This window comes from Ceratotherium simum, chromosome 9, assembly GCF_057802395.1.
Source record: "Ceratotherium simum simum isolate JZ-2026a chromosome 9, ASM5780239v1, whole genome shotgun sequence".
Taxonomy (NCBI): domain Eukaryota; kingdom Metazoa; phylum Chordata; class Mammalia; order Perissodactyla; family Rhinocerotidae; genus Ceratotherium; species Ceratotherium simum.
The window spans coordinates 34559830-34586619 of NC_141908.1; the positions used below are offsets into that span (position 1 = coordinate 34559830).

At 38.6% G+C, this 26790-nt stretch overlaps 1 protein-coding gene across 6 annotated transcripts in view; it reads left to right on the forward strand.

Annotated features, from left to right (window-relative positions):
- The window catches only part of FMNL2 (formin like 2), a 295947-nt gene that overhangs the window by 209302 nt on the left and 59855 nt on the right, over window positions 1-26790 (forward strand). For 5 of the 6 annotated variants that reach the window (XM_087435210.1, XM_087435209.1, XM_087435211.1 and 2 more), the window contains 4 exons: window positions 1078-1161; window positions 4133-4285; window positions 21889-21997; window positions 25704-25780. In XM_087435210.1, coding sequence (XP_087291336.1) covers window positions 1078-1161; window positions 4133-4285; window positions 21889-21997; window positions 25704-25780 — 423 coding nt within the window. The remainder of the gene's footprint in view (window positions 1-1077; window positions 1162-4132; window positions 4286-21888; window positions 21998-25703; window positions 25781-26790) is intronic. The other variant, XM_087435213.1, reaches the window with a different exon arrangement.

The following is a 26790-nucleotide window of genomic DNA, read 5'->3' on the forward strand; positions in this document are numbered from 1 at the left end:
TGCCCATGTTTAAGACCACACACAGGATTGTCCTACTGTTGTTCTTATAGCTCTCAAAACTGGCTTCCCCAGTGGTTCTCGTGTCCGTAGCTGGTGGACCTTGTGGGCTTGGTGTTCCTGGAAGAAGGTGACCATTTTGGAATGCATTTGGCAGATGGACCGGAATGTGGACTGCTGTGATAGTGGCAGACCTTTTTACTTAGTGTTTGTTGGAGTTTCAAACCTAGTGAAGGCTTCAACAGATGTCACAGCTTCTTGGAAGATGAATGCCCTGGGAGAAGTCTGTAATGTGGGGTAACAGGTGTTTATCCTCAGTACCTGAAGGTTCGGTTTGACCACTGTACTTCATCACTAGGAGTTTTTATGAAGAGCAAATAAAAATGTGTAAAAATTCTCAGTGAACTGCATTCAGACCCACCATTCAAATGCAAGATGGTATTATTTTTAAGTGCATTTTTAAAAAATATGATGTTTGTCACATCTCAGCTTTGATGATGGTAGGTGGTGCCTGCAACTTTTTAAAGAGTTTTAACATTCATGGAAAAAATCAAGCAAATCATTATCCCTATTGAATTTCCAGAAGCCTGTAAACACTGGTCTCTCATTGGCTAGTTTAGTGTTTTCTGTAGCTTAGTGTGCCAACAAGGAGCCGAACGTGGATTTGGAATCAGGCCTGGATTTCAGTGGTGATGTCGTCATGTCCCCAGTCTGCCTCATTCCTCATACAGCCGTGGCTCCTTTAACAAGCAGGCTGTGGATCAATTGTGGTGGAAAAAGTACATTTAGCAAGTTCCTTTTTTACCAAGTTTCTTAGGTTCTCTTAAGTCTCGTAAGCAGTAAAATGCAAGGAAGGGGCATGTATACCTTTTGCCCCCTATTCTTGCACATTGAGATGTTGTGGTTTTCTTAGTTGCCGTATCTAAAAGCTCCCACTTCGTGTGATAGAGTCTAGGCCTTATTCCATATTTCCTTTCAGGCGGTGAATATTTGTGGTGGTAAATCAAAAGTTTTCACTGTGTCCTTTCATGGCAGAGCATGTGATGAACCTCTGCAATAATTTTTTTTATTTTTCAACAGATGGGTCAGAGAGTTTCTGAATGAAGAAAACAAAGGTCTTGATGTTCTAGTGGAATATCTGTCGTTTGCTCAGTACGCGGTCACGTAAGTAAAACTTGGCTTGTTTGCTTTTGAATTTTATGTGGTCACAGAAGATGCAACGTGTGGTAAAATTATACACTGCACTGAGGGGAGAAATGCAGAAGCAGATGTGGTTAAGGTTTAAGGAGATTTGTTTCTATTTGAGTAACTAAAAACAAATCACATAATTTGTATTAGAAATGCTTTTAAGGCAGAAATAAAACAGGGGAGTAAAAATCACCCAAAGAGGAGTCCTTATTTTAAAAAGAAATACTTTCTTTAGTGCTCAAGTTACATATATCCATATGGTAGAATAATCTAGCAGTTATTGAAGGAGGTATATGATGTATTGTTGAGTGAATAAAGCAACATACAGAAAATGACTTACTTTTTATTTTAAAAAATGATATGTATGTATATTTGTATGTGCTAGTAAATACAGAGAAAATGATTGCAGAAATCGATACCAAACATAGTGGGACTGGAGGAAGGGGTAAACAAGGGGCTTTCCCTTTTTATTTTATATGTAATTCTGTTATTTTGACTTCCCCTTTGTAAGGCGGAGGGGAAAAAACTGAGGCAGAGCAGGAAAAATATCAACTTGTTTAACCTTGTTTTGTTAATTCATAAATTCCCATTTGCTAGGCTTCCTGAAAGAAAGTGTACATTTGAATGAGACATTCTCTTCTCCACGTTTTCTCCTTCAATCAAAAAATATTTCAGTATCCACAGATACACTCTCACACACACAGATTGAGGAAATAATATTGTGTTTTTAATTTGATTGGAAGACATTTTGGCCCAGGTGGTGTTTTTTACCCCTCAATTCTTTTTTTTAAAAACAATAACTTGTTTTTTTGTATTGCCTCGCTCCAAAAAAGTCCTAAGACCTAACCAGATGTTATCTCATAATCCTCATCACTTCCTTGAGAATTTGTGAGGAGAAAGCTATAATTATTTCTGCCTTGTGGATGCAGAAACTAAAGTATTAACTGAAACTGGCTCGATGAGTTTCAGTTTTGATAATTCTTGTATATTATAGGGAATAGAATAAGAAAAACCAACAGGCAAGTTCTTATCTTCCTGAGAAATTGTGCTCTGAAATATAATCCTAGTTTTTATAGCATACTCTTCCAAAGGTTGTGTCTTATCTATCTCCATTACGTCAAAAACTGCTAATCTCACTTACACTTCATATTATATGACAAAACAGAATAATGTTACTCTCCTACGTATTTTAAAACCTGGAGGAATATTTATGAAATTAAGGAAGGGCTAAGTAACTTCAAAAATAATGGAAACGAATGGCATGCCATGTATTATACGTTTGCTGTAATTAACCCTTTACCCACATCACAATAGGCCTTGTGAACCAGCTTCCCCAAATGTACCCTCACAGCGGGAAAAGTTCGCTATTATGAGGGGATTCTTCTAGTCTGTGGTGTAAGATCAAACCCAACAGAAGAGCAGAACTCAGAGCTTTGTTTCCTAATTTACTACTTTTTCTTTTTTTTTGGCATTAGCTTTACATTCTTTGCTTATTACTTTTGGTTTTGTTTTGTTTTAATTAGATGAAAAATTATATACATACATAATATATGTTCTTTCTTAAAACTAATGGGCTGAAAAATTTCTTACTATTTCTTGGCATGTGACAATTTCCTAGCCCATATAATGTGAAACCACAGGCTCATGCTCCGTCCCTCATACTGGAGCTTTGACTAAGGTGTTTCCTTTTTCTGCTGCGTGAGAGCGAGGGACGAGCTGAAGGAACATAAGAGTGCTGAACAGCTGGACGATATGGGTGCTGCAGAGTGACTTGGTGGGAGTGTTCCTGACATGAGTGATCTCGAGATGCCCCCTAGGCTTACCTTCTCTGACATGAATTGTAGGCTTCTTTTTTGAGTACTTAAGGATCTATTTGATTACTCAATTGTACCTGGTTTCTGTTCAGCACTGCTTCCTGCATCCTGAGGCATGACCCATAAATTGTCAGCCCCATTCCATGACTTGATACATCAGTCTCTGCCACCTGCATTAATGTTTAATAAGTGGAGAGCATCACCTAGTTTGCAGGTTTATATTTGTTCTAACCAAATATTTTATTTTGGCAATCATACTTCTATAAAAAGTCATACTTGTGTTTTCCAATATATGTTGTTGCTGTTTCTTCTGTGATAGCCTCTAAGATCTTCCAGATGATATTAATTATAGCTGCCTTCTGTTTATTCTCTGTCTGATCAGGTGTTGCTTGGTGGAACTATGGGTAGAAACAATTGATGAAATATTTTTTTGAGAGGCAGAGCTATTGATTTTGGGAGGGGAAAAAGTGCCTGGAACACAAGACCTGTCTGTTTAAAAACTTTGATCCTAAAATTATATAAGAATGAGCAACTTAACTTGCCATTTATTCTAACATGGTTAACATGAGTAATAACCTCAAAAAATGTCAGAGAAACAACAGTCCTACTTTAAAGAGTACCACATTGGGAAGAGATTCCAAAATCAAAGCAAATCCATAACTTTGTGAGTAATGTATCACATATGGTTGGAAAAGCACACTTGCCAACACACTAGGAGAAAATGCTCCATGAAAATTGATGGGTATGAATAAATTAGTATAAGCCTAACATATTGACTTGTTAAAGCAAAATGAAGACAGCTCTAAGATCTTTTTTTCCCCTTCCATCATAGCAATGTTAGCAATTGGTAAGTGAGCAAGCCTTATAGTAAAATACAAATAATACATCACCATTTAATTTTTGCTATTATTCATCTGTTCTTTTGCTTGGCCCAGTATTTGTCATTCTGTATTTTCAAAGCTAACACTGAGTCCGTGGAAATTCTTTTGTGTTTTCTTTTTAGTTTCTTTGTTTGCAAAGACTACCTATAGTAAGGTACAGATGTGTAATAGGAAGGAGCAAGTTATTCACGTCCCTGTATTTGTGTGAATGTGAATTTTTAAGTCTTCAGTGGCATTTCTCTTTTGTTTTAGTTTTGACTTTGAGAGTGTGGAAAGCACTGTGGAGAGCTCAGTGGACAAGTCTAAGCCCTGGAGTAGGTCCATTGAGGACCTGCACAGAGGGAGCAACCTGCCCTCCCCCGTGGGCAACAGTGTGTCCCGCTCGGGAAGACATTCTGCACTGCGGTGAGTTCCTTTAATGACGAGGGTGCAAATTTGGTAGGATACATGGGACAGCAGGGTCCCTCGCTTCTGTTGATGACCCTGGGCCGTGTCTTGCTGGATCCTGCCACGCAGCACTTGCATTTCCAATGATTCCAAGTGGAAGTTTCTTCAGGAGTTCATGGGGTCATCACTTGGGCAGTCCTCTATAGCTTTTAATAGCTTTTGGCAAACGCCACACCTTCATTCAGCACAGAAAGAGAAAATTCTGCTGTTAGGTGATACAGCAGAGTAGTCTCCACAGGCAGAGAAGTTTCTGAAACCAGGGAGATGCTGACGTCGTGATTTAGGCTCTCTTTCCTGGGTAGAGGCAGCGTGTTGAGATGTGAGATACTCAAGAACTCCTTGTTGCTATTCATCCCTGCCTTCTCCCCTCCCTTCCTCCAGTGGTAGCTCAGGTGTGTGTGCTGTGGGACATGTTCTCAGTCACAGGTGCGGAATGCTGTAGTGATCATTTTGCCTTTAAGCAGTGTTTCTTTGGTTAGGTGTGCTCAATTGTCAACCTTCCGTTTCCTCCTAAGGATTGCTTCTCTAGTCTTTCCTGGCTGAAATGCCACCATGCTAAGGGAGGATGGGTGCTGTCCTCCTGTACCACTAATGGGTGAGACTGTTCATTCACTCATACCTACAGTCATTCATGCACTGAAATATATGTTTGAGCTTCTATAATTTGCCAGGTACTGTACTTAGAATTAATATACATGGGAAGGTAAAACAAAACACCTGTCAAGGTAGAGAGATCATCTAGAGCAGGTTCATAAAGGTTTCTATGTTCTAGGAGCTTAATAAAAATTTTTATTAATGAGCCCCTCATTCCCAAGTGTTGCTTACTCTTTGTAGCTTGAAAAATTTGTCTGACTTATTTCAGGCTTGATCTGGCAAGTGGACGTTGTTCCTGTCAGTGTTTGCAATCAGCATGGGCACTGGGTCACTGTAGTAGAGTCCGTGTGTGAGGTTGTAGTCAGTGAATATGTGGCTTTCAGACCTTTTGTATTTGGTAGCCTTTTACTTACCTCTTGTCCCTTTGGCATGGGCTTTGGTCATGGAAAGTTAAAGTCTCTATAATGAAGTTCAGTTCTGCTGACGGATTTGACAGTTGAATATGATGCTTCCAATCAACCATTCAGATTTTCTTTGTTTGGAAATGTCAGCAATATTAATGGGTTTAGAATGATTCAATAATAATGAAGAAACAGTATTTGAGTTCATCTCATGGTATTTGCAATAGGCCAAGGTCTATATAACTTGCTAGTTTGCATCAATTTTACATGTGGACAGGGAACTATGTGGGCTGATTTGGAAGTTGAATAAAGGCCGTTGTACCTGAAGAATTCCCTAATCTCCTTGGTACTCAAGTGGAAATTCTCACCATTAATATTGCTATAATTATATGTAAGGGATTTAATCGACAAAGTTCATTTTAATTTGCTTTTCCATCATTTCTTACCTGGAAAGTATCATATATTGGCCAGCTACCACCTTAACAAGGATTCATTTTGCTGATTAATAGTTAATTATACCTATCTTTGAATTAGTGAACACTGTTCATTCTTAGCACATTGTTTCTGATAGAGTGGAAGAGTCAGGAAAATAAGGGAAACATCCTAGGTTCAAGGAGAGTTGTAATCCTGGTCTCTGGAGGGCATGGTACAGGGACATCAATGTCCAGCCTGATTTGCTTCACCATTGGCTCAAGGTAGATCCTGCTAGAATTGATTTTAGTTTGGAAAAATAGATCAAAAGTATAGAGAGAGACATAATGGAAATACTGTTCTGAGAAACTCAGGGACCATATGATATTTCTGATTGGCAGGTGTGCTTGAAGATGACCAATTAAGAAACCAACATCACATTCTTCTATTTTCTGTTTGAACAGTTTCAAGCTCAGGAATGGAACATTTGAATTTCCTTTGACTCTCCCTCATGGGTTCTAGTAACTCAAGAAAATCAATATGGTGGTAACTTTGATGCTGCTTGTTGACCTGAAGCTTAGATTTTTGTTTTTGTTTTTAAACAATGTATATCAATGATATTCCAGCCCTTGTGGTTCATGCATTTGTGCCTGGATTCTAATTCTGTATTTGGTCATTTGTTAGCATCTGTGACTTATAAAAACAGCAATCAGAAGTACAGACATGGGGCCGGCCCCGTGGCTTAGCGGTTGAGTGCTCGCGCTCCGCTGCTGGCGGCCCGGGTTCGGATCCCGGGCGAGCACCGACGCACCGCTTCTCCGGCCATGCTGAGGCCACGTCCCACATACAGCAACTGGAATGGATGTGCAACTACGACATACAACTATCTACTGGGGCTTTGGGGGAAAAATAAATAAATAAAATCTTTAAAAAAAAAAAAAAAAAAAGAAGTACAGACATGTGGTACATGTTGCTTTTCATATACCCAACGATTGTTTACATTTTTTTTCTCTTCCTCCTTCTTCCTGTCTCCTCTTTCTTTCTCTGCTTCCCACACTTCCTTCACTTTTTGGCTTTCTTTTTGTTGCCCTTCTTTTTCATTCTGCTGTCTCATTTCTGATTGTCCTTTCTACCTCTACTTTCCCCTTTCTCGTCCAACTGTCTCCTCTTCCTCCGGTTCTATTCATCTCTTACACCACCACCAGATTGGTTTCTCTGCCTGAACATCTTCAGTTCAAATACCACCAGAGCTGCTTCTCTCCCTGTTGCCTCTGGAGTAGCTTCAGTTTACACACTGATGATGAGGCTTCAAACCGGAAAATCTCGTAAGTCACGGGTGAAAATGACACTGAAGAGAGCTCGTAGTGCATGGTGGCAGGGAATTGCAGCTGCTCTCCATGTTATAATATGATAACCTCATGGCTTAGTGCCACTACCCTGTACTGGGATAAAGCCCAATGCTTTTTAAACTTTGATACATTGTGTTATCATATTATGATCCCTCATTTTAAGACTTCAAACCTTTAAGGTGTATTGCATTTTTATGAATATTACAGGTTTTTTTTGAAAAGAAAAAAAAGATATTCTTGTTCTATAGAGTTGGCTTATGCTGGTAGCTTTGTGTGATTAGACTGTGTCTTCTATATCCAAGTGCAGATTTTACTTCCCTCATCTTAAACTCCCCATAATAACGTAGATTCAGTAATCTTGTCCTATATCACTTGGCAAAGATGGTTAAACTTAGAAGAAGAAATGAAATTTTAAGAAATCTAAAACACTTTATAAATGGGGCTTGATTAAAGAAAAAAGGAAACGCTCTGTTTTTTTAAACAATTCTAATGTTGATGCACAGTCTTGTCTTTGTATTCAGGCTTTATTTTTTAACTATTTAAAATGCATTATTAAGCATTTTATGACATGGTATTCACCTTGAGTTACATTAACTATTAGATTCTGTATTGTCATGAATTTGTCAGCTTGGCCAGTGGTTAAACTGTTGATATTGATGCAGTAGAAACCTGGATTGTGCTGTCTTATAAGCTTAGAGCCTGGTGTGCCTTCAGTTAAGATAGATTTCTGTTAATGTGGCTACAGATCTAGCTAAATTAAATGATGCTGTATATGCATATCTGTGCACACTAGATTTTTGAAGACAAAGGTTGCATTAATTCAGATGCAGGAGAAAGTAAGTTTTGATTTTTAAGAACGTCATGGTTGATGCCATTAGACTTGAATAAGTGACATAGCCAATAAATAAATGTTCCAAGTTTTTAAAGAAAGGAGTGGACCACTAAGAGCCTAGAGGACGAGGTCAGATTTAAACTGGGAATTTGGGGGATGGCCAGAGTTGATCCTCCTGATGAGCAAAGGCTGCTCTAGGTGGAGGTGAAGTGAAAGAGCATAAGATGAGCAAAATCTTACATCAAAGATCAGGCGTGTTTGGGAAAGAGGGAAGAACCTGTCCGCTCCAGAAGAGCAGCTTTGTGATGGAGGTGGAAGGTTGTCTAATGGAGAGCTGGGGTCATAGACATACAAAGCTGGCAAGGCCTTGTCGGTCACCCCGATTGACCCTTCCCACTGTGGTAAAGAAACCAAGATCCACATTTCCTTTAAGATAGTAACCTCTGTTAATATTTCTTCCTAAGATCCCCTAGAACAAATTTTACTGTTTTTCCTGAGATTATTTGCTTAATGCAATGGCATTTCGTGATAGTCATCATCTGACTATTTACCACCTATATACTTAGTAGATTTACACGAAGAGATGAAGAGTTCAAATTTAGATCTTTGTATATTTTAACATAGTAATCCCATTCCTGGCAATGTTTTTCTTGGGATTAATTTTTTAAAATATTTAAAAATGGCCACAAAGATATAGATAGCATTGATATAATTTTTATTGGGGGGAAAAAAGCTTTTATTGAGTGTCCTCTGTGTGCTGGGCACTGTTCTAAGAGCCTTCTGTGACTTCTGCTCACAGTGGCTCTATGAAGTAGCTACTATCACTGTCCCTATGAGGAAACTGAGGCTTCTAGTGGTTAAGCCACTTGCCTGGAGTCAGTGAGTGAACGAGGTAGGATGTGAAGTAATGACAAATTTATGACAATACAGAATCTAAGGTGGCCCAATCCCACCTTCCACACCATGTTATCCTGCTTGTTTATTCACAGGATGATTTTTTTCCCACTGTAAATAGTAAATTTACATAGTAAATTTCCCCGTAGTAAATATAGTGTTTTATATATATATTTTATACTAATATATATTTACTATACTGTTTTAATATCAGGGTGTCCATATGTCATTATGTAAGTTGTACCCTGCAGGACGGGCTTTTGCTAATTCTTCCCAGAAGATGTGCCTTTTTCTACTTCACACAAAGATGCCACATGAGCTAGTGGAGACTGATCAATATGCTGAAACATTTTATAGCTATTAAAAAATAAGGTTATAGAGAAATGTGAGAAAGTGTTTCCTAAACAAATGACAAGAGTAAGACAAAAAGCTCTGTATTTATACGATTTTGTTTTCACCTATTTGCAAATGGAAGACATTTAAAGGGAAATTGATTAAATGAAAATAGTGGCTGTTTTTGCCAAAGGGGAGATTATGAGTGAACTTTTTTCTTTTCAAATTTTGGTTTTTTGATGTTTTAGAGCTGACATAAAGTGCATATAATATATACCCGAGTCAAGTAGAGCGAGGCCACATAATAAAGAACCTTGAATTTTGGAGTTTGGCTTCTATCTGATAGGCAGTGGAATGGGGAATCACTTTATGAGATAGTCAATCTTTTCAGGTGTGTAGGGTCTGGGAAATGTACTGGGTGTTGATTGAAGGAAAAGACGGCTGAGGCCGCTGATGCTTGAACCTACATATGAGGTACCTGAAATTTAGAACATAGAGCAAAGGCCAAATATGAGGACACCCCCAAATTGACCTGGTGGTCAAAATGGTAAAAAAAGAAAAAAAAGAGAAAGTTTTGTGTATGATTGATTAGGAGAGAAATAGAACCATTAGTAGAAATAAAAAGGTTGGAATCTGGAAGGGATCTCCAATGTCATTTAGTTCAACTCTCTTTTGGTGATGAGGCGCCTGAGGCCCAGCTCTAAACATTCTCCTCCAAGGAGTTACCAAGTTCCCGCAAACCTATTTCCGTGTATGGACTAATGGCCCATATGGTTTATTGGCCTTTCATGCAATAAATACTTCTGTTTATAGTAGGTTTCCTGATCTCTGTGTAACAGTGATCCTATTTAAAGATAGGGGAACACCAACTCTGTACCAGTTTCCTTATAAAGTAAGAAGTTTCTAGAAGAGTTGAGCTCTTACAAGTTCTTTTATTTCAACAATAGCATTTACCTTCAGTTTAATTGTTGGGGGAAAAAATCACCTAACCCCCTAATTTAAACCATTATAGTATCACATAAAGAAGACCTTTGAATTCTGTAGGTAGAAGCTAAAGCACTTTTTATCTTGGTTCACAACAAGGAGCTTGAACTCAGTTTTGCTCATTTCCCAGCTTATATAAATTAGGAATGTAATTTCTGAAATGATCATTATTCTCTTTTCTCTTCCCTCTTCTCCACCCAAATTATACAAAATCAACTTAGATCTTTTATAGTCTTCATTGTTTAGAATTGTCATCTGTATTTTATTCTCCATGTATTCCTTCTCCTTAACACCCTTTATTCTAACTTTTTCTTATGGAACGACATTGAACACTTTGATCTATTTCCATAGATGCCAACTTAAAGGGGAAAAAAACTACAAAGAAAATATATATTAAATTATTCTCAAGGCTTAAATACTCTCTGTTCACCTGATGAGATGGCAGGTGTTGATTAAAATTTTCAGAACACTTAATTTAGGAAGAGAGAAAAAGTACTGTAAAGGAGTGGAAGAAAAAAATAATGAGGAGATAATCATTATAGGAAATACCTGCGTTTTATTTCTGAGGAAAGAGAAATGTTAAAGATACCCCTTAACCTGCTAGACTGATGGCCTGAAGATCTGAGGTTGGAGAAGATGCAATAACCATCTATAAAATAGAGACTTTCTAAATTTGCAGACTTCACAAAAATAATCTGTAACTACAAACCTTCAGTTTTACTTTTCAGCACATTTGTAAGCAAAAACAACTGTAAGTGTTGGGTTGTTGTGTTTCAGCTTTTTGTATTTCTTTGTTTATTTGAAGTTGTAAAAAGAGAAAAATGGACTTGGGTTAAGAATGTACATTCCAACTTCTCAGCTTGGAGTTTATTTAATGGCGCTGCTAGTGAAAGTGGAGACAGCTTTCCTTCTAGCTTGTGGGTGCACTATTTTGTCAGATTTGTCAAGCTTTTCCCACTATGAGATTGACTTCACTTGTTCCCTCTCTTTATTGTGTCTTTTCTCCAATGGAAAACAAACTGAGAGTGACTATGTGGAAGAGGAAAAACAAGTAACCTGGCCAATGCATTGTTGGGAGTCGGTTTGACAGATGCTCAGATTGTTAGAGATGATAGGGTCTAGAACCTGCCCCACATATTGTGAGATGATATTAACAGTTCCTGTAAAGAACATGGCATAATAGTGAATAGTCAATAAATGTTAACTGCATAGAATTGAGGGAAACACTGAAGATGACTTAGTAAATTCCTGGTACCTTCATCAGCAAGATTTATTCCATACTTAGTATGTGAAAGTGCTTTGCCAAGTGCTGAAGATACAGAAACGTACGTATTTGTATTTGATTCCTAATTGATAAAGGACTTTTTCATACTTAACATCATTATGAAATCTTTGGGAGTTATTCAAGGATTTTAGCCCCATTTTACAGATGAGGAGGCGGAGGCTCAGAGAAGTTATCCATAGGTAGTAAGTGGCAGCCAGGATTTATAATCAGTCTTCTGACTTCTTTCCACTATGTCACAGTATCTTTACGACTTGATTGGGAAAAAAATGTATGTGTGTTTGTGTGCTCTTATACGTGCACACTAACATGTTAAGTGTCATATAGTATAATCAAAACTAATGATATGGTACTTTAGAGGCTAAAACCTAGGGAAGGTTCATGAGGCTTGGTCTGGATGTGAAACAACCAATGAGTAAGACTTGGAGGAGTGGCTAGGAAAGGGGAGAAGTGGGCGAGTGGTTGGAGCAGTGGTCAGTGGTACGGCTGCGTGGTTTGTTTAGCAAACAGTGAATAGATGAGTCTGGCTGGAAGTAGTTTAGAGTCAGTTTATGTAATATTTTGAAGGCCAGGCTATGGAATTGTCATGTTAGTTCATTGACAATGGTTTATGAAAAGAGGGGGTAATTTGGGATGAACATAGAAATATTTCTATTTAAAGGTCACAGGAGTTAGATATTTCCTTAGACACTTTTCACATAGAGATATATCCTGATTACTTAGCCACTCAAGAGCAAATGCCTTTGACAGAGGGAATGTAGTGAAAAATCAGAAAATTCAGACTAGTAATGGCTCTCCATTCATGTGATGGGTTGGCAGCCTGTTCACTTATTCCATTCAAAAAGCAGGTACTGAGACCTTTTGATTTACAGGTTGTGTTCTAGCTGTCATCTGGTCCTACAATGGGAAATATAGATAAAATAGAAGATTTCAGTAACTGATAAAAACAGTTCATTGGGAGTTTTATCTCTCTCTCTCTCTTTCACTCTCTCCCTTTACCCCTGCTTTAAACTATCTGGATTCAACTGTTTCAGCTCGGTTTCTTTTGGCTGTAGAGACAGAAAAGTGCTTGGATCATTTTTTTAGCATCATGTATTTTATGAGTTTAATTGATAGACAAAATATGCCCAAGTGACGTCATGTCTGAAGGGTAAGAGAGAGGAAACCTAAAACCCCAAATCTTGGTAAAGTTCTATTAGCCCAGACCTTGGAACCATAAAAGACTAGTACAATTCAGCCAAATTCTGTGACATATCCAGTTGGCACTGCATTCCACTTGGGTCAAGCCCTTATATTAGCTTCCAAGGCAGTTCTAATTACTATTCTTGATTTATAGGTAGATATTAGTTTGATATCTGAATAGTTAGCCTATTTGAAAGTACTTTTTGTAAGAGGAAAAAAAATAACACCTTTTCTTTTTCTATTGCCCTTAGGACCTAGATATTACAAATCTCACAAACGTTAGCTTGGAAGCTCCACAGAAGATTTTCAAAAAACTTTGTGCCAGACTGTGGGAAAGCCTGGTTAGGTCAGTTCAGGAAACATTCACTCAAGGTTCTGCAGTAATATATTGTATGTGCATAATACAACCTCAGAGGGAGAGGCAGATATGTACATAACCCACATACAAGAATATGTCAATGTCTAGAAATAAGTATATGTTGTTACGACAATAGGTGGTTGATCAGACTTATTTCAAGGCATCACTGGGTGAACAATGGCTTCCATTTTGGTGTCTACTAAATGCTGGTGCTTTGCAGATGTAGATCTCGGAGCAAGTGCAGTATTTGACCATATCTAGCTTTTGCTCAGGAGTAGTGCTCTTTCTCCTGTACTCCCAGAATTATAGACACACTACTTATCCTTCATTCTTATGTTTATCACCTATTGTTATTTTTTTAATGTACTGCTTTTATTTTTTTCTTGTGGTAAGAGCACTTAGCATGAGATCTACCCTCTTAAACAAATTTTTAAGTGTACAATACAGTACTGTTAACGATAGGCACAATGATGTGCAGCAAATTTATTGATTAGCACTTCTCCGTTTTGCCCTTCCCCCAGCCCTGGCAACCACCATTCTATTCTCTGCTTCTATGGGTTTGACTGTTATTAGATATCTCATATGAACGGATTCATACAGCATTTGTTCTTCTGTGACTAGCTTATTTCACTAAGCCTAACTTCCTCAGGTTCGTCCACGTTGTTGCATGTTGCAGGATTTTCTTCTTTTTCAAGGCTGAATAATATTCCATTGCATGTGTTTACCACATTTTCTTTCGGTAACTTTTTATTTTGATATCATTTAAAACTAAAAAAATTGCAAGAATAGTACAGTGATCCCTCTTATGCTCTTTACACAATTCAACAGTTGTTAACAATTAGCCCCATTTACTGTACTGTTTTCACACTTGTTCTGTAAATATACGCAGTTCTTAAGCATTTGAGAGTAGGTTGCAGAATCATGCCCCTTTACACCTAATTATTTTAGTGTAGATTTCCTAAGAACAAAGACATGCTCTTACATAACCGTGGTACGATTATCAAAATTAGAACGTTTTCATATTGACACAATCTTTTAGTCTGTTCAGTTTCATCAGTTATCCCTTTGTCTTTCTTAACATTTTTTTTTCAAACTCTGTCCAGGATCCAATGCAAGGATCATTTATTGTGCTTAGTAGCTCTGTCTGTGTGGTGCCCTTGAATTTGGAACAGTTCCTCACCCTTTCCTTGTCTTTCATGACTTAATATTTTGTGTGTGGGTGAATATGTAATGTTTTGTTTTTTTATTGAAATATAATTATAATATAATATTGTGTGAGTTTAAGATGTACAAATGTTTATTTGCTACATTTATATATTGCAGTATGATTACCACTAAAGCATTAACTGACACCTCTATCATGTCACATAATTATTATTTCTTTTTATTTTATCACATTTTATTTATCCATTCATCTATTCGTGGACATATAGGTTGTTGCTACATCTTGGCTATTGCGAATAATGCTGCAATAAACATGGGAGTGCAGATGACTCTTTGAGATCTTGGTTTCAGTTCTTTTGGATAAATACCCAAAAGCGGGATTGCTGGATCATATGGTAGTACTATTTTTAATTTTTTGAGGAACCTCCAGACTGTTTTCCATAGTGGCCGTACAATTTATATTCCCACCAACAGTGTATAAGGGTTCCAGTTTTTCCACATCCTTGCTAACTTATCTCTTGTTTTTTTGATAATGGCCATCCTGACAGGTATGAGGTGATGTATCATTGTGGTTTTGATTTGCATTTCCCTGATGATCAGTGATGTTGGCCATTGTATGTCTTCTTTGGAGAAATGTCTGTTCAAGTCCTTTGCCCATTCTTTAATTGGGTTATTTGGGTTTTTTTTTTTTTTGCTATTGAGTAATAGGAGTTCTTATATATTTTGAATGTTAACCTCTTATCAGATATATGGTTTGCAAATATTTTCTCCCAATCCGTAGATTACCTTTTTATTCTGTTTCCTTTCTGTGCAGAAGCTTTTTAGTTTGTAGTCCAACTTGTCTGTTATATTCCTAAACATGAGGAACTAGTTCAGAATTACTGTAGCTTCCTTTGTTAACTCCCGTACAATGAGTAATGGGTTAAGGACAGCAAAACGTGACTCTAACCAGAACTTTAGCAAGCATTATATATAATTCAGGCTACTAACTGGTACCTGGCAGGAGAAATTCCTGGGTATCTAATCTGTCGTGAAGCGGATCCAGGAGAGCTACTTCCCCGTGTTTCCTTTGCTGACCTTGCCATTCTTTTTGCCTTCTGGAGTCAAAAATTCAGGTTTCACTTGCCTTGTAGTTGAGTAGAATAAGTCAGCTGGTTGGAGCTCATTAATCAGACATTCTGAGGGTCTTTGAAAACAGAAATTCCTTCTTTCCCCACAGCACCTGCTGCCCGTGCTGTGCAGGTAGAGCTGTTCACTACCTGCTTCTTGGCAGATTCATTGCTGTGCATAAAGTAGGTGGTGCAGTTGTCACCATAGTACTAAACAGGAAATGTGTTGTGTGGGTTTCTTAAAAGATATTTGGAAAAATTAGTTTTTTATGACTATTACTCATACTAGCATTGACTTATAACTTCTTCACTTATTTCATGTACATATAACTACTGATGCATAAATACAAGTGGTTAGAGTCATTTCTGTTTGGTTTTGATCTTAAGTCAATTTTGTAATCTGTGTCTTTCCATGTTCACGGAACTTGGTGAATTCTAGTTGGCAGCTCTTCCAAGATAGTCTCTCGTCTTCGAATGCTAGGGTAACAGTTTTATTTCAGTGCTTGACAAGATAGCAGGCAATTCTCACAGTTGATGGAGAAGAGGACCTGAGAAATTTGGTGATGTTAGTTTCCCTACAAAGTTTTTGTCAAAATGGTCTCTTAGAAAACAGGATTTCCTGAAAACTCTTGAGATCTCAAAATATAGCCCTAAATACCTCTTCCCCGTTATTTTTCCTGCAAATGGCAGGAGCCCCCAGAATTAGACTTAGGGCTGTTTTCTACCTCTGGGAAACCCCTCTTTTGTGTCCAGGCATCCAGAGCCCCAAAGCTCTGCTTGCCCATCTGGGGAAAGAAGGGTTCTCAGGATGGCATTTAGGTAGTCCTCCCCAGTGGTCCAGGCATTGGGTCACTACTCCTTCTTAAATATTTCATTCCCTTGTTTTTCGCTTTTGGAATCTAAAGGAGTTCCCTCTGATCTTCACATCTCAGGCAACCTATCCAGAGACATCTGAGAGACCTAATTGTTTCAGGACCTCATTAGATCTGTTCCCATCAACTTGAAGGAATTCTTACACTTATTCAGAATGAATACGTTAGGCAGAAAATAATCTCCGAAGGTCTGTTATGGGATATCAGTGAAAATGGTGGAGTGTGGACCTCTGTAAATGCTCTCATCCATAAAGGCCACGAGGAAACTGGCAAAATGTGCCAGAATCAACTTTTTCAGAACTCTAGAAATTAAAATCTTGCAGCAATCTAGGGAACGTCTATTCAGGAAAAACAACTGAATCTCGGTAAGAACAGCTAGCTTTGTGGCATTTTAACTTGTGCTATTCCCCTCCCTCCCTCTCCAGTTCCATAGTAGCCTTGAAAACCATACACACACAGTGTGGCCCATCAGCCTGGTAGCCAATGGAGGAGGCAGAATGGAATTGGTCTTTCCAAGCCCCTCTTCCTCCTCCTGCTTCTCCTTCTCCCCCTCTAGGATTAAGCTATGATGGATCATGAGATTTGGGAACTACTAAGGAAGAAGCCGATTTCAAGTCTCAGTTAAGAGAACATGCACCATTAGCTGTTGACAAAATCTGCAATGACTCAAGACACATTCTATGGGGCAGGATGAAGCTCATCTGCCTTAATTATCCATAGGAGACTCTGGAGTAAACTGGTGCTGCCTCTCACTGGGGCCTCTTAAATATACTACAGTGAACTGGAGGGACAGTCTCTGATTTGACTCGGCTCCAGTGGTCCCTATTTTATATGAAGTTTCATAGTAACTTCAGGAAGAAAATATTATAGTAATTGGTTTCACTTTATGTAATTCTGTAACAGAACGTATGCCACAGAAGCACCCATACTTAATCCTACTGAGTCTCCAACTTAATCCGTGTAAAGCTCAGGTCTTTGTGGAAAGTGTATTCAAATAGGTAGAACAGGGTGATCAATGCTTGTGAAAGGTGAAGATAGCTTAGCCTGAAGGGCTGTGACATAGAACCGGATGTGGTCCGCCTTATCTACCCTTGTAAAGATAGTATATCAGATCGTATTTACTTGTGTTAACATGATTATGCGACAGTATGTCGTAATGCAATATTTGGCTCTTATGACTAGTTTCACTTGAGCTGTTTGAATTTTTAATTGGTGACTGATTATTGCTGTAATTTTCCAACCCTACCTGCGTGAAGCAGTGTGACTCATATACATGGTAGAGTTTTGTGGCACTAATCAGTTACCCTCATCCTTTTTCTAGGGGGACCATTAATCATTGTATTCAGGCTTATTGACATCCAGGTGGACATTTGCAGCACCGGGGAATAAGATCTCAAAGCTTAGTTTTTCTGGTGATACTTGGTTCTTTGGTTACCAAGTTTGGTGTTATGGTAGAGTTTGGCCTCTTAGAAACCTGAAACTTTGCTTTATAAGGGTAGATCAGGACCAGCTTTCTACCTAAAAGGCTTTCTAGGAAGCATTCACCAGGGTGACTGAAGAGGGAAGAGCGTTATGATCACATTATCTAGTTAGCCCTCTGTTTTTAGGCAGATATAAACCTAGACATCTATAAGAGTTCGTTTTTTATGCAACTTTTTTCCGCTTATTTGGAAAGTAATACACTTCCATTGTAGAAAATTTAAAATATAGATAAAAATAATGAATGGAAGTATCTTGTAATTCCACCATTCAAAGAACTGTAAGATGGGTATGTTTTAAATCTGCATTGATAATATTTCATGTTTAATTATGTTTATTGTCACGTCACCTTTATGATACTCATCTCACAATTTGTCCGTTCTTCTTATGTTTACTTCTTGAGTTAGAGCCCCATTTAAAAATAACTTTCATATGCCTAAAGACAGTTACCAAGAGTAGATCCATATTAATTCAGTCAGATCTGGCTTGACTGAGAAAAAAAGTTGACTATATGGGGATTTTAAGTATGATGCTTTGCAAAAACAAGTGTCCTCCTTTGAGAAAGTGTAACTATCATCCTTCCACCATATTGTGTTGTGCAGGTGTGTGTACTGTTGTTGAGTTCATTTTACACATTATAATGTGCATGCAATGGAAGGGGTGGGCTGGGGCTCGAGTAAACAGAGAACATCTTAATTCAGGGACTACAGTATATACTTATCTACTGGTTCCTAAACTAGATGGTCAGCCCTTGAGGACAGAAGCAACACCGTTATCTTTCATTTTCTCTCAGCGCTTAGTAGAGTTTAGCATAAACAGCAGATGCTTGATAAAACCAACTTTGGGGCTTCAACAAGAGATTTGGTTTGATGTCCTCTGGCTGGTGGAGAGCACCAGAGGTCACTTTTTCTAGATTGCTCATTGTCCAGGTGTCCTTGTCGTGGTAAAGTAGATCCACCCACTTTAGGATCTACCTAAAGTAGGTCCTAATTTGGTTGGTTGGTATTTTAGAGTCGACTTGGGGGATCTGTTAAAACCAGCTCCACAGAGGTATGTTTTTGGATAATATCGACATTGTGCATTAGAGCTTAACTTAAAACCTATCCAAAAAGAAGAAGGTAATACATTACTCAGATGATAATTAAAGCAAATAAACCAAATATCTAGTTATATAGATTGTCAAATTCCGCAAAATGTGCATGCTGAAGAGTAGATTAATGTACATGCTAACTCGTGGTACAGTCCCTGAAATCTAGCCTTGGAGATTTAAGGTGATCCTACATTAAGTCCTTTGCAGATATTTTGTATTTGCAAATACTTTGTAGATGTGACATTTATCAGGGTGCATTTACTGAATGGGAGATAGAGTAAATTTCCTATTAAAAAAATCCTCACTTTCCTGGTAAGTGATACAGGATAAAGATTTCAAAAGAAATCTTTGCCAAGTGGATTGGTTGCTGTGTTCTGAAGAAGATGCCCAGATGCTGCTGCTCTCAGCAAACTCAGCCTTAATCCTTCATGGTGAAATAATTTTGGAGCGAGTGGGGGCAATGACATATAGGACTAAAGCAGAAAACGCTGTCAGAATGACAGCATATAAACATTTGACAAGGAACTCGCCAGCACATATGGCTGTAGGCGGTAGCTTTTTCACATGATAACCTGACAGATTGTCGATGAGTGAGGTGGAGAAGCAACTTGTAGAAAGTGACTGCCTGGAATCCCAGTGCGGAGACTTGGGGTCTTGACTGGTCTCATCTCTTACTTCTGCCTCCTCTGTGGCTGTAACTTCTTTGGGCTTCAGTTTTCTCATCTGTATCAGGAAAGGTTGGTATAATTGATATCACAGATCTCCTTCAGCTGTCAATGCTATGAGTTTTTGTTGTTATTGGCTTGGTGGTGTTTTTTATTTATTGTGATGCTATGATTTTTAAACACAACAAGTTCAAATGTTGCCTTTGATTCCCACTCTATTTTTGTAAAAACCAAAAATTGGAGAAAAATAAATTTTAAATACCATACCCTTTAGAAAAGAGCTTAGCTCTATTGTTTTTGTGCATAGAATTTCATTATTAAATTAAATACACATTGTTTTTATTTATTGACATGTTGTATGTTTTTTGAACTCCTTAAATGTTGATAAGCATGCATGTGCTGTTTTATATTAAATACATTTTAAATGTTGATCCAGAATATGTATTTGAGGTTAACCACCTACTACAACAAATAGATGCCTTTTGTGTTAATATTTAGTGAGTAGAATATTATTTTAATTTTTGCTGGTTTCTGCAAATAATGCAAGTAATGACAGACATTTTGGCTTCTTAGAAAGAGTCTTATTACAATATGGCTGAAAAACTAGATTAACAAATAAAAAGAAAACCTACTATGTTACTTTACACCTCTTGGGTAACACCATTAAATGTGTGAGTTTCGTCTGCTTGGTGGAGTCATTAGAATTCATGTGGAAGTGGTGCAGAAACATGTGACAATGTAGAATGATCTATCCCATCTTCCTTAAAGTAGTTTGCTGTGGTCAGTGTATCTCCCACAGTCGTTGCTGCATATAAATATAATTCAGCGGAGGGCAATTGATTTCCTTAAAGTCACCTTTTTTTTTTAAACTTAATCTCAGATCACTTTGTTTTACTCTAGTAGCCGTTGCTTTCAATTCAAATGACAGCTATCTCTCTCATCAACTATTATATACCTAACAAGTGATTCCACTAAAGAAATACAAAATGGAGATTAAACTAAATTAAGAAAGGTAGAGGAAGGGAAAGAACTTCAGATGTAGACTAAGATCACATATTCTTGGGTCCGACTGGCCGTGTGGTGGTGGTTTGAGGATGCGCCAGTCTCTATGAGACCCCCATCAACTGTGTTAGCAGTCATGCTCAGGCTGGGGTTATGGCAAAGTGACACAGTGCAAAGTTGGATTTTAGATGTTGAAATTGGGCTTACTAACACCAGAATCTGAATTTGTTTCGTTAACTTCGTTTTTGCATTCAAAACTGAATTAGGCCAACATCCATTCTTGAAATTTTATTTCCCAGTGTGAATAAAGCTGGAAGTCCTCAAATAAAGCATTCTTCTTATAACGAGTGTGAGCAAACTAAGTTTTACACGCTCAGGTGTATTGAGGCAAGTGACTTATTGAGTGCTTTTCAAAAATTTATTTGGTTTATTAGTAGGCTTATGTGAAAGAATCTTTCTTCTGTTTGATAGTTTTTGAATAGAAAATGAAATTTTAAAAAACTGCCCAGCTGAACAGTTTCAGACAAACCTGTCAATTCGTTTTCAACTCTTAGCCTGCACCTGTGGGACTTTTGAAAGTAGTTAATATTAATCATACCTTACTTTAAATTTTTTAATGAGTTCCATTGAAGAAAGAAGGCATATAGCTTATTTTGTGGTGTGTTTGTCGTTGACTCTCTATAGGAAAGTAGTTGACAACTTTTGAAATTTGCTTTTATTTTAGGCTTGGAGTTGCAGGGAAAACTTATCTGTGTTTCCATTCTGAGGCAGTAATTTAAAGCTCATATTGAAGGCCCTGGTGTTGTCATCTTTTCTATTTGCACCGTGTTACATTGTCACTTCTTTACTCCTTGCAGGCTGGGATAATTCTCCAGTCAAGAGAACTAAGGCTTAGCAATGTAGGGTCTCTAGAAGGAATCCTAATATTGAAACATCTTAATCCTGTGAAATAGCAGCATATTTCCCTCTAAGTTGCAGCTGCCATACCAGGCCTTGGATGAGGGATCAGGCTGTGGGGGCATTTGCATATATTAAGGTTTTGCATATATTAAGATCTACTATCACAGGCCAATATCAAAGTTGTTGATATATGACCTTGCCTAGACTTAAATTCTGAAGCAGGGCCCGTGGAGAACAGTAATGGGAAGGTGCAGTTACAATTCGGTCAGACGATCTGAGGTCTACATAAGTTTCACCCCTTCACTTGTTTGCAAATGCAATCTGCATGTGTACGGCCTCAGATCACCTGTGCAAATTCAGCGTGGCCTACGGATTAGGAGCCTGGGGTTGTTGAATCTCACCTACAGTTTGATTTGTTATATGCTGTGGGTGGGGTTGAGTTTCATTGTCCGTGGGTATCTGCCCTGACAAGGTGATGACCAGTACAGAGAACTATGTAGGTCTTGCAGTCTGTGGAAATAACTTAGTGGTGGGGTTTTGCCCTGCAATCCTCATTTAGGTGCAGCTAAAGGTAGAGGACAATGTCCATTTTTTAATTGCGTGTGCGTATGCTAAGAAAGTAATCTATAGTTTTATAGAACTTTCCCTTTTTATTTGTAGATATAATACTTTGCCAAGCAGAAGAACCCTGAAAAATTCAAGATTAGTGAGTAAGAAAGATGACGTACATGTCTGTATCATGTGTTTACGTGCCATCATGAATTATCAGGTATGTTTGTGTTTCTGATCTTTTAAAAATTCTGAATTCGTCATACTCAGATCTTGTTCTCTTTGGTTTCTTTGTATTGTTTCTATTTGAAGTAAATATCAGGATTTAATGAGGTTCTATTGAGAAAGAAAAATCTGGTTCATACTAATGCTCAAGATTTAATTCATTGCCCTCATTTTAATTAGCATTTATTTATAATTTATAATGTGTTTAAAGGGAAGACATTCTCCTCCTACAGTGATAAACTTGTTTTGCTTACTTGGTAAATATTTGTGACCATTAAGCACAGAGTAAGCTGCTGGTTGTGGGCAGTAATGGAACAGCTTTAGAACATGAGGAATGAATAGACTCACACACTGGGTAGGTCAGTGGTTCTGAAAGGGTTATACGATGAACAGGCAAGACGTTATAATTACTGTCTGTTGGACCCAGTGGTTCCTAATCTTTATAAGAAGCACTCGGAGGATTCTTGTTAAACATACCGATTCCTCCTTCAGATGGTTGTGACATGGGTTATCCTCATTCTGAGAAATGCTGGGAGAGACAGTGCAGTCTGGGAGTTGGATTAATCCTAAGCACGAAGTGGAAACTAGAGCCTGGAGTATCTAGGGTGAACTGACAGAGTCAAAAGAATAATTAGGAAAGCAAACTAGGGGTGAGAATTAGAAAAACTTAATTCAAATAAAAAATACGATTTGATTTCCATTGATGTGGATGCTACAGATGGGTCCGAGTAGAAATGGACAATGAATACATAGGTAGAGGGGTTGGTATTGGAGTTCAAACCCAATATAAGGGTGCCAAATTGAATTTAAGAAGGGAAGCATGCATTTATTCTTTCAATTAGTTAATATTTTTGAACATTGCCTGATAGACCCTGTTCTAGGCACAAGGAATACAGCATTAAATAAATAAATGCCCCAGGGAACTTATTTTCTAGTGAGGGGAGAGATGATAAATAAATTGGTAAACTGTGTGGCGTTCCAGATGATGATGATGATGATGATGTAACGAAATGAAGGTAACACTTACATACTGCTTCCTGCAGGTCTAGTACTTTTAAACCTATTAATTAATTTAAGCCTCATAAGTCTTGTGAGATTGGTAATATTACCCTCCCCGTTTTACTGATGAGGAAACTGAGACACAGAGAAGTGAAGTAATTTGCCCAGGATCATATGGCTAATAAGTGGGGAAGTCAGATTTGAACCCAGGAAGATTGGCTCAGAGAACTATGACTAAGTACTGTAGAAAAGCTAATCAGGAAATAGGCATAGGAAGTGCTGAAAATGTGTGTTAAGTTTTAAATAGGCCAGCCAGGAAAGTGTCACTGAGAAGATAATATTTAATAACAACTTGAATGAGGGAACAAGGTAAGGGATATTAGGGAAAGAAGATTCAAGGGCAAGTGCAAAGGCCCTGAGGCAGGAATAAGTCTGGTGTGCCCAAGGCTCATAAAAGAGGTCAGGTTGGCTGGAACAGAATGAGTAAGAAGGGGAAGAGTAAAGGATGAAATCTGAAGTTAACAGGGGGTCCTGATTGTATTGGGCATTATAAGCCAGTAAAAGGACATTGGCTTTATTTATTTTTAAATATTTTATTTATTTTTTTCCCCTCAAAGCCACAGTAGATAGTTGTATGTCGTAGCTGCACATCCTTCTAGTTGCTGTATGTGGGACGCGGCCTCAGCATGGCCGGAGAAGCAGTGCGTCGGTGCGTGCCCGGGATCCGAACCCGGGCCGCCAGCAGCGGAGCGCACGTACTTAGGAGCACATGTACTTAACCGCTAAGCCACGGGGCCGGCCCAGGACATTGGCTTTACTATGAGTGGAAAGCTATTGACAGATTCTGAGGAAAAGTGTGACATGATCTGATACTTGAACATAACATGATCACTTTGGCTTCTGTGTTTAGGATTGACTTTGGGGAGCAAAGACAAAAGGAGGTAGAACAATTTAGGAGGCTGTTGCATTAATTTAGGCGAATGTTGATAGTGGCAAGGACCAGGATTATAGGAGTAGAGATGATGAGAGGTGGCCAGATTCTGGTTTTATTTTGGTAATATAGGCAATAGCATTGAATATGTGGCGAAGAGTGGAGGGTGGCCCCAAGGTGTTTGTCTTGGGCACCTGTGAGATGGAGTTGCCATCTACTAAGATGGGGAAGGCTGCAGGATCAGCAGATTTGGGAGATATGATTAGGGGTTCTGTTTCGGAGATGTTAACTTGGAGATGTCCATATACATCCAAGTAGAGATCTTAAGTAGGTGGTTGGAATTGCCAGTCCTGAGTTCAAGGTAGAGGTCTGGGCTGGAGATACAGATCTGGGAGTTAATAGATGGTATATAAAGCCAGGGGAGTGAGTGAGATCAACAGGGGTAGACAGAAAAGCAAAGAGGTCCCAAATAACCTTGGGGCACTCTGTTTACGTGTCAGAGAGATGAGGAAAAACTAGCTAGAAAGACTAAGAAGTAGCCAGGAAGGTGGGAACCAAGTAGAGGAAATGTTTCAAGAAGATAGTGCTCAGCTCAGTGGCCAGTGCTTACATGACCAGTGTCATGTAAGGTGAGTGAGAGTTGGCCGTTGGCTCTAGCGAAGTGCGGGTCATTGGTGATCTTGGCACGCACAGTTTCGTTGGAGTGGTGGGATGCAATGCCTGATGGGAGTGGTTTCAAGAGACAGCAGAAGAATCGGAGACCCTGAGTGCTTGGAGTTTTGCTATAAAGGATAGCAGAGAAATGAGGCAGTAGCTGGACACAGGTTGTAGAGTCAAGAGAGATTTTGTTGTTGTTTAAGATAAGAGAATTGGCATCATGTTTTTATGCTAATAGTAATGAATGAGAGAGGGAAGAATAATGATGGGGGATGGGAGCATTGCTGGAGCATCTGATGTTCCTGAGTAAGTAAGAGGGAATGGCATCAAGGACCCTAGTGGAGGGATTGGCCTGGCATTGGAGCACGAGAGAGTTCATCTTTAGGAAGAGGTCAGGTGGTAAGCCGCAGGTCCGTGTGGGTGGGCTGACGTGGTGATAGGAGCTTTTGGAAGTTCTTTTCTGATTACTTATATTATCTCAGTGTAGTTGAAAATAAAGTCATGAGCTAAGAGTGAGTTTGGAAGAGAAGGAATAATTCCTCAACTCAGCAGAATCAGGGATGATTCTTGAGCCTGTTACCAAGCTTCATTTTATAGAAGGGTGAGGTAACGTGCCTCAGAGCAAGGCAGGTTTTCCTAGGCTTTTGGTCCTGAGAGCCATTGCCCAGAGAAGGGACTGGACACAGTGGTTGTCAACCCTGGCTGCACAGTGAAATCAGCTTAAAAAAAATTCAGATGCCAGGGCCCCGTCCTTGAGATTCAGAGTAAATTGACCTGGGGTGGGTCCTGGAGAAGCAGTGTTTTGTTTTTACTCTGGCAAGTGATTTAATGAGCAGCCAGGATTGAGAACCACTGGGCTCGAGCCTTTTTACCATTTTAATAAAAAAACATGTAGTTCATTCATAAAGAATGTGAACATGGTCCCTTGATAATAGTATGATTCCTAAAATTTTTCATAGAGAAATATGTTCAGACACTCATGTGCTAGAGACATAAATGTATTTATGATGGTATAAATTACATTAGGTAGAAACTTCAGGTTTTTGTTTTTTAATCACCAATGACAGTCCCCAGGTTGACTACTAATACTTTGTTTTGTCCATGTTAATTTCAGTATGGCTTCAACATGGTCATGTCTCATCCACATGCTGTCAATGAGATTGCATTAAGCTTGAACAACAAGAATCCCAGGTAAGCTTGCTTGGTAACATGCAAATCTAAATCTAACTTGAGAAAGCAGAGAGCTAGTCAACACTTTACCAAGTTAGAGTTGGGAAACTTTCAAGTGCTGCTCTTTGAATTAAGATTGCCAGTAGACTCCTTGGCTGTGTAGATAGCTGGGTTACATTCTTACCTGTGGCAGAGCTGAGCACCTGGTGACAACTCGAGCCCCTTCACTGTTCTCTTCAAGCTTTCATTCTTTTTGAGGCCTGGTACTCAGCATCTTTGCAAATTTACCAAAATTTGGTGGAGAACCTGAGGTTGCCAGGTTGTCAGAACTGGGGCCAGGAGAGTCTTGATACAGACTTCGCTACACCACTTATTGCGGAAAGCTAACTAAAGCCACTCTCCTTTGTCTGCGCCTCACTTGCAACATTTACATATGTAGCTTCTATTACCAAACAAAGAAATAAACAAAAAAATAACTGTGCATGCAGGTTTCTTTTTATATGCACTTTCCTGTAAAGGCCAGTCCCGTGTATTATTCACATCACAGATTACCTCTGGAAGCATGTCTTCATCAGTTCATTTTTGTTATTGTAATGTGTTTTCCATTCTGGTGAGGGATTCTGCCTTTCCCACGTGTTATTCCCTTTCATCAGATACCTCTGTATAGACTGTGTATCTGCAAACTGTGAATTCAACTAAAATGTCTGATTATAAATTAGATCCTTTCTGATTTAGAATACAACGCAAACCATAAAGTCCTGTTTAAATGTTGAATATTATTATTTCAAACTTGCCCTGATTGAAGCTTTTACAGCTTTGTGATTGCTTCCTTAATTTACTAGAGTCCCAAGTAGTCATGCTTCTTTGTCCCTGTCTTCCACTACAGGGAAGTCATTATTCATTTTTCTTAAGACAATCCATGCTGTGGATTATCAGAAGGGTCTTTGTTTAGAGGTTGGCAATAGCTTTTATTCCAGAAAAAAGATGAAATACTGAAGTGATCTTATTATGAAGAAACAATGCTGTCCTTC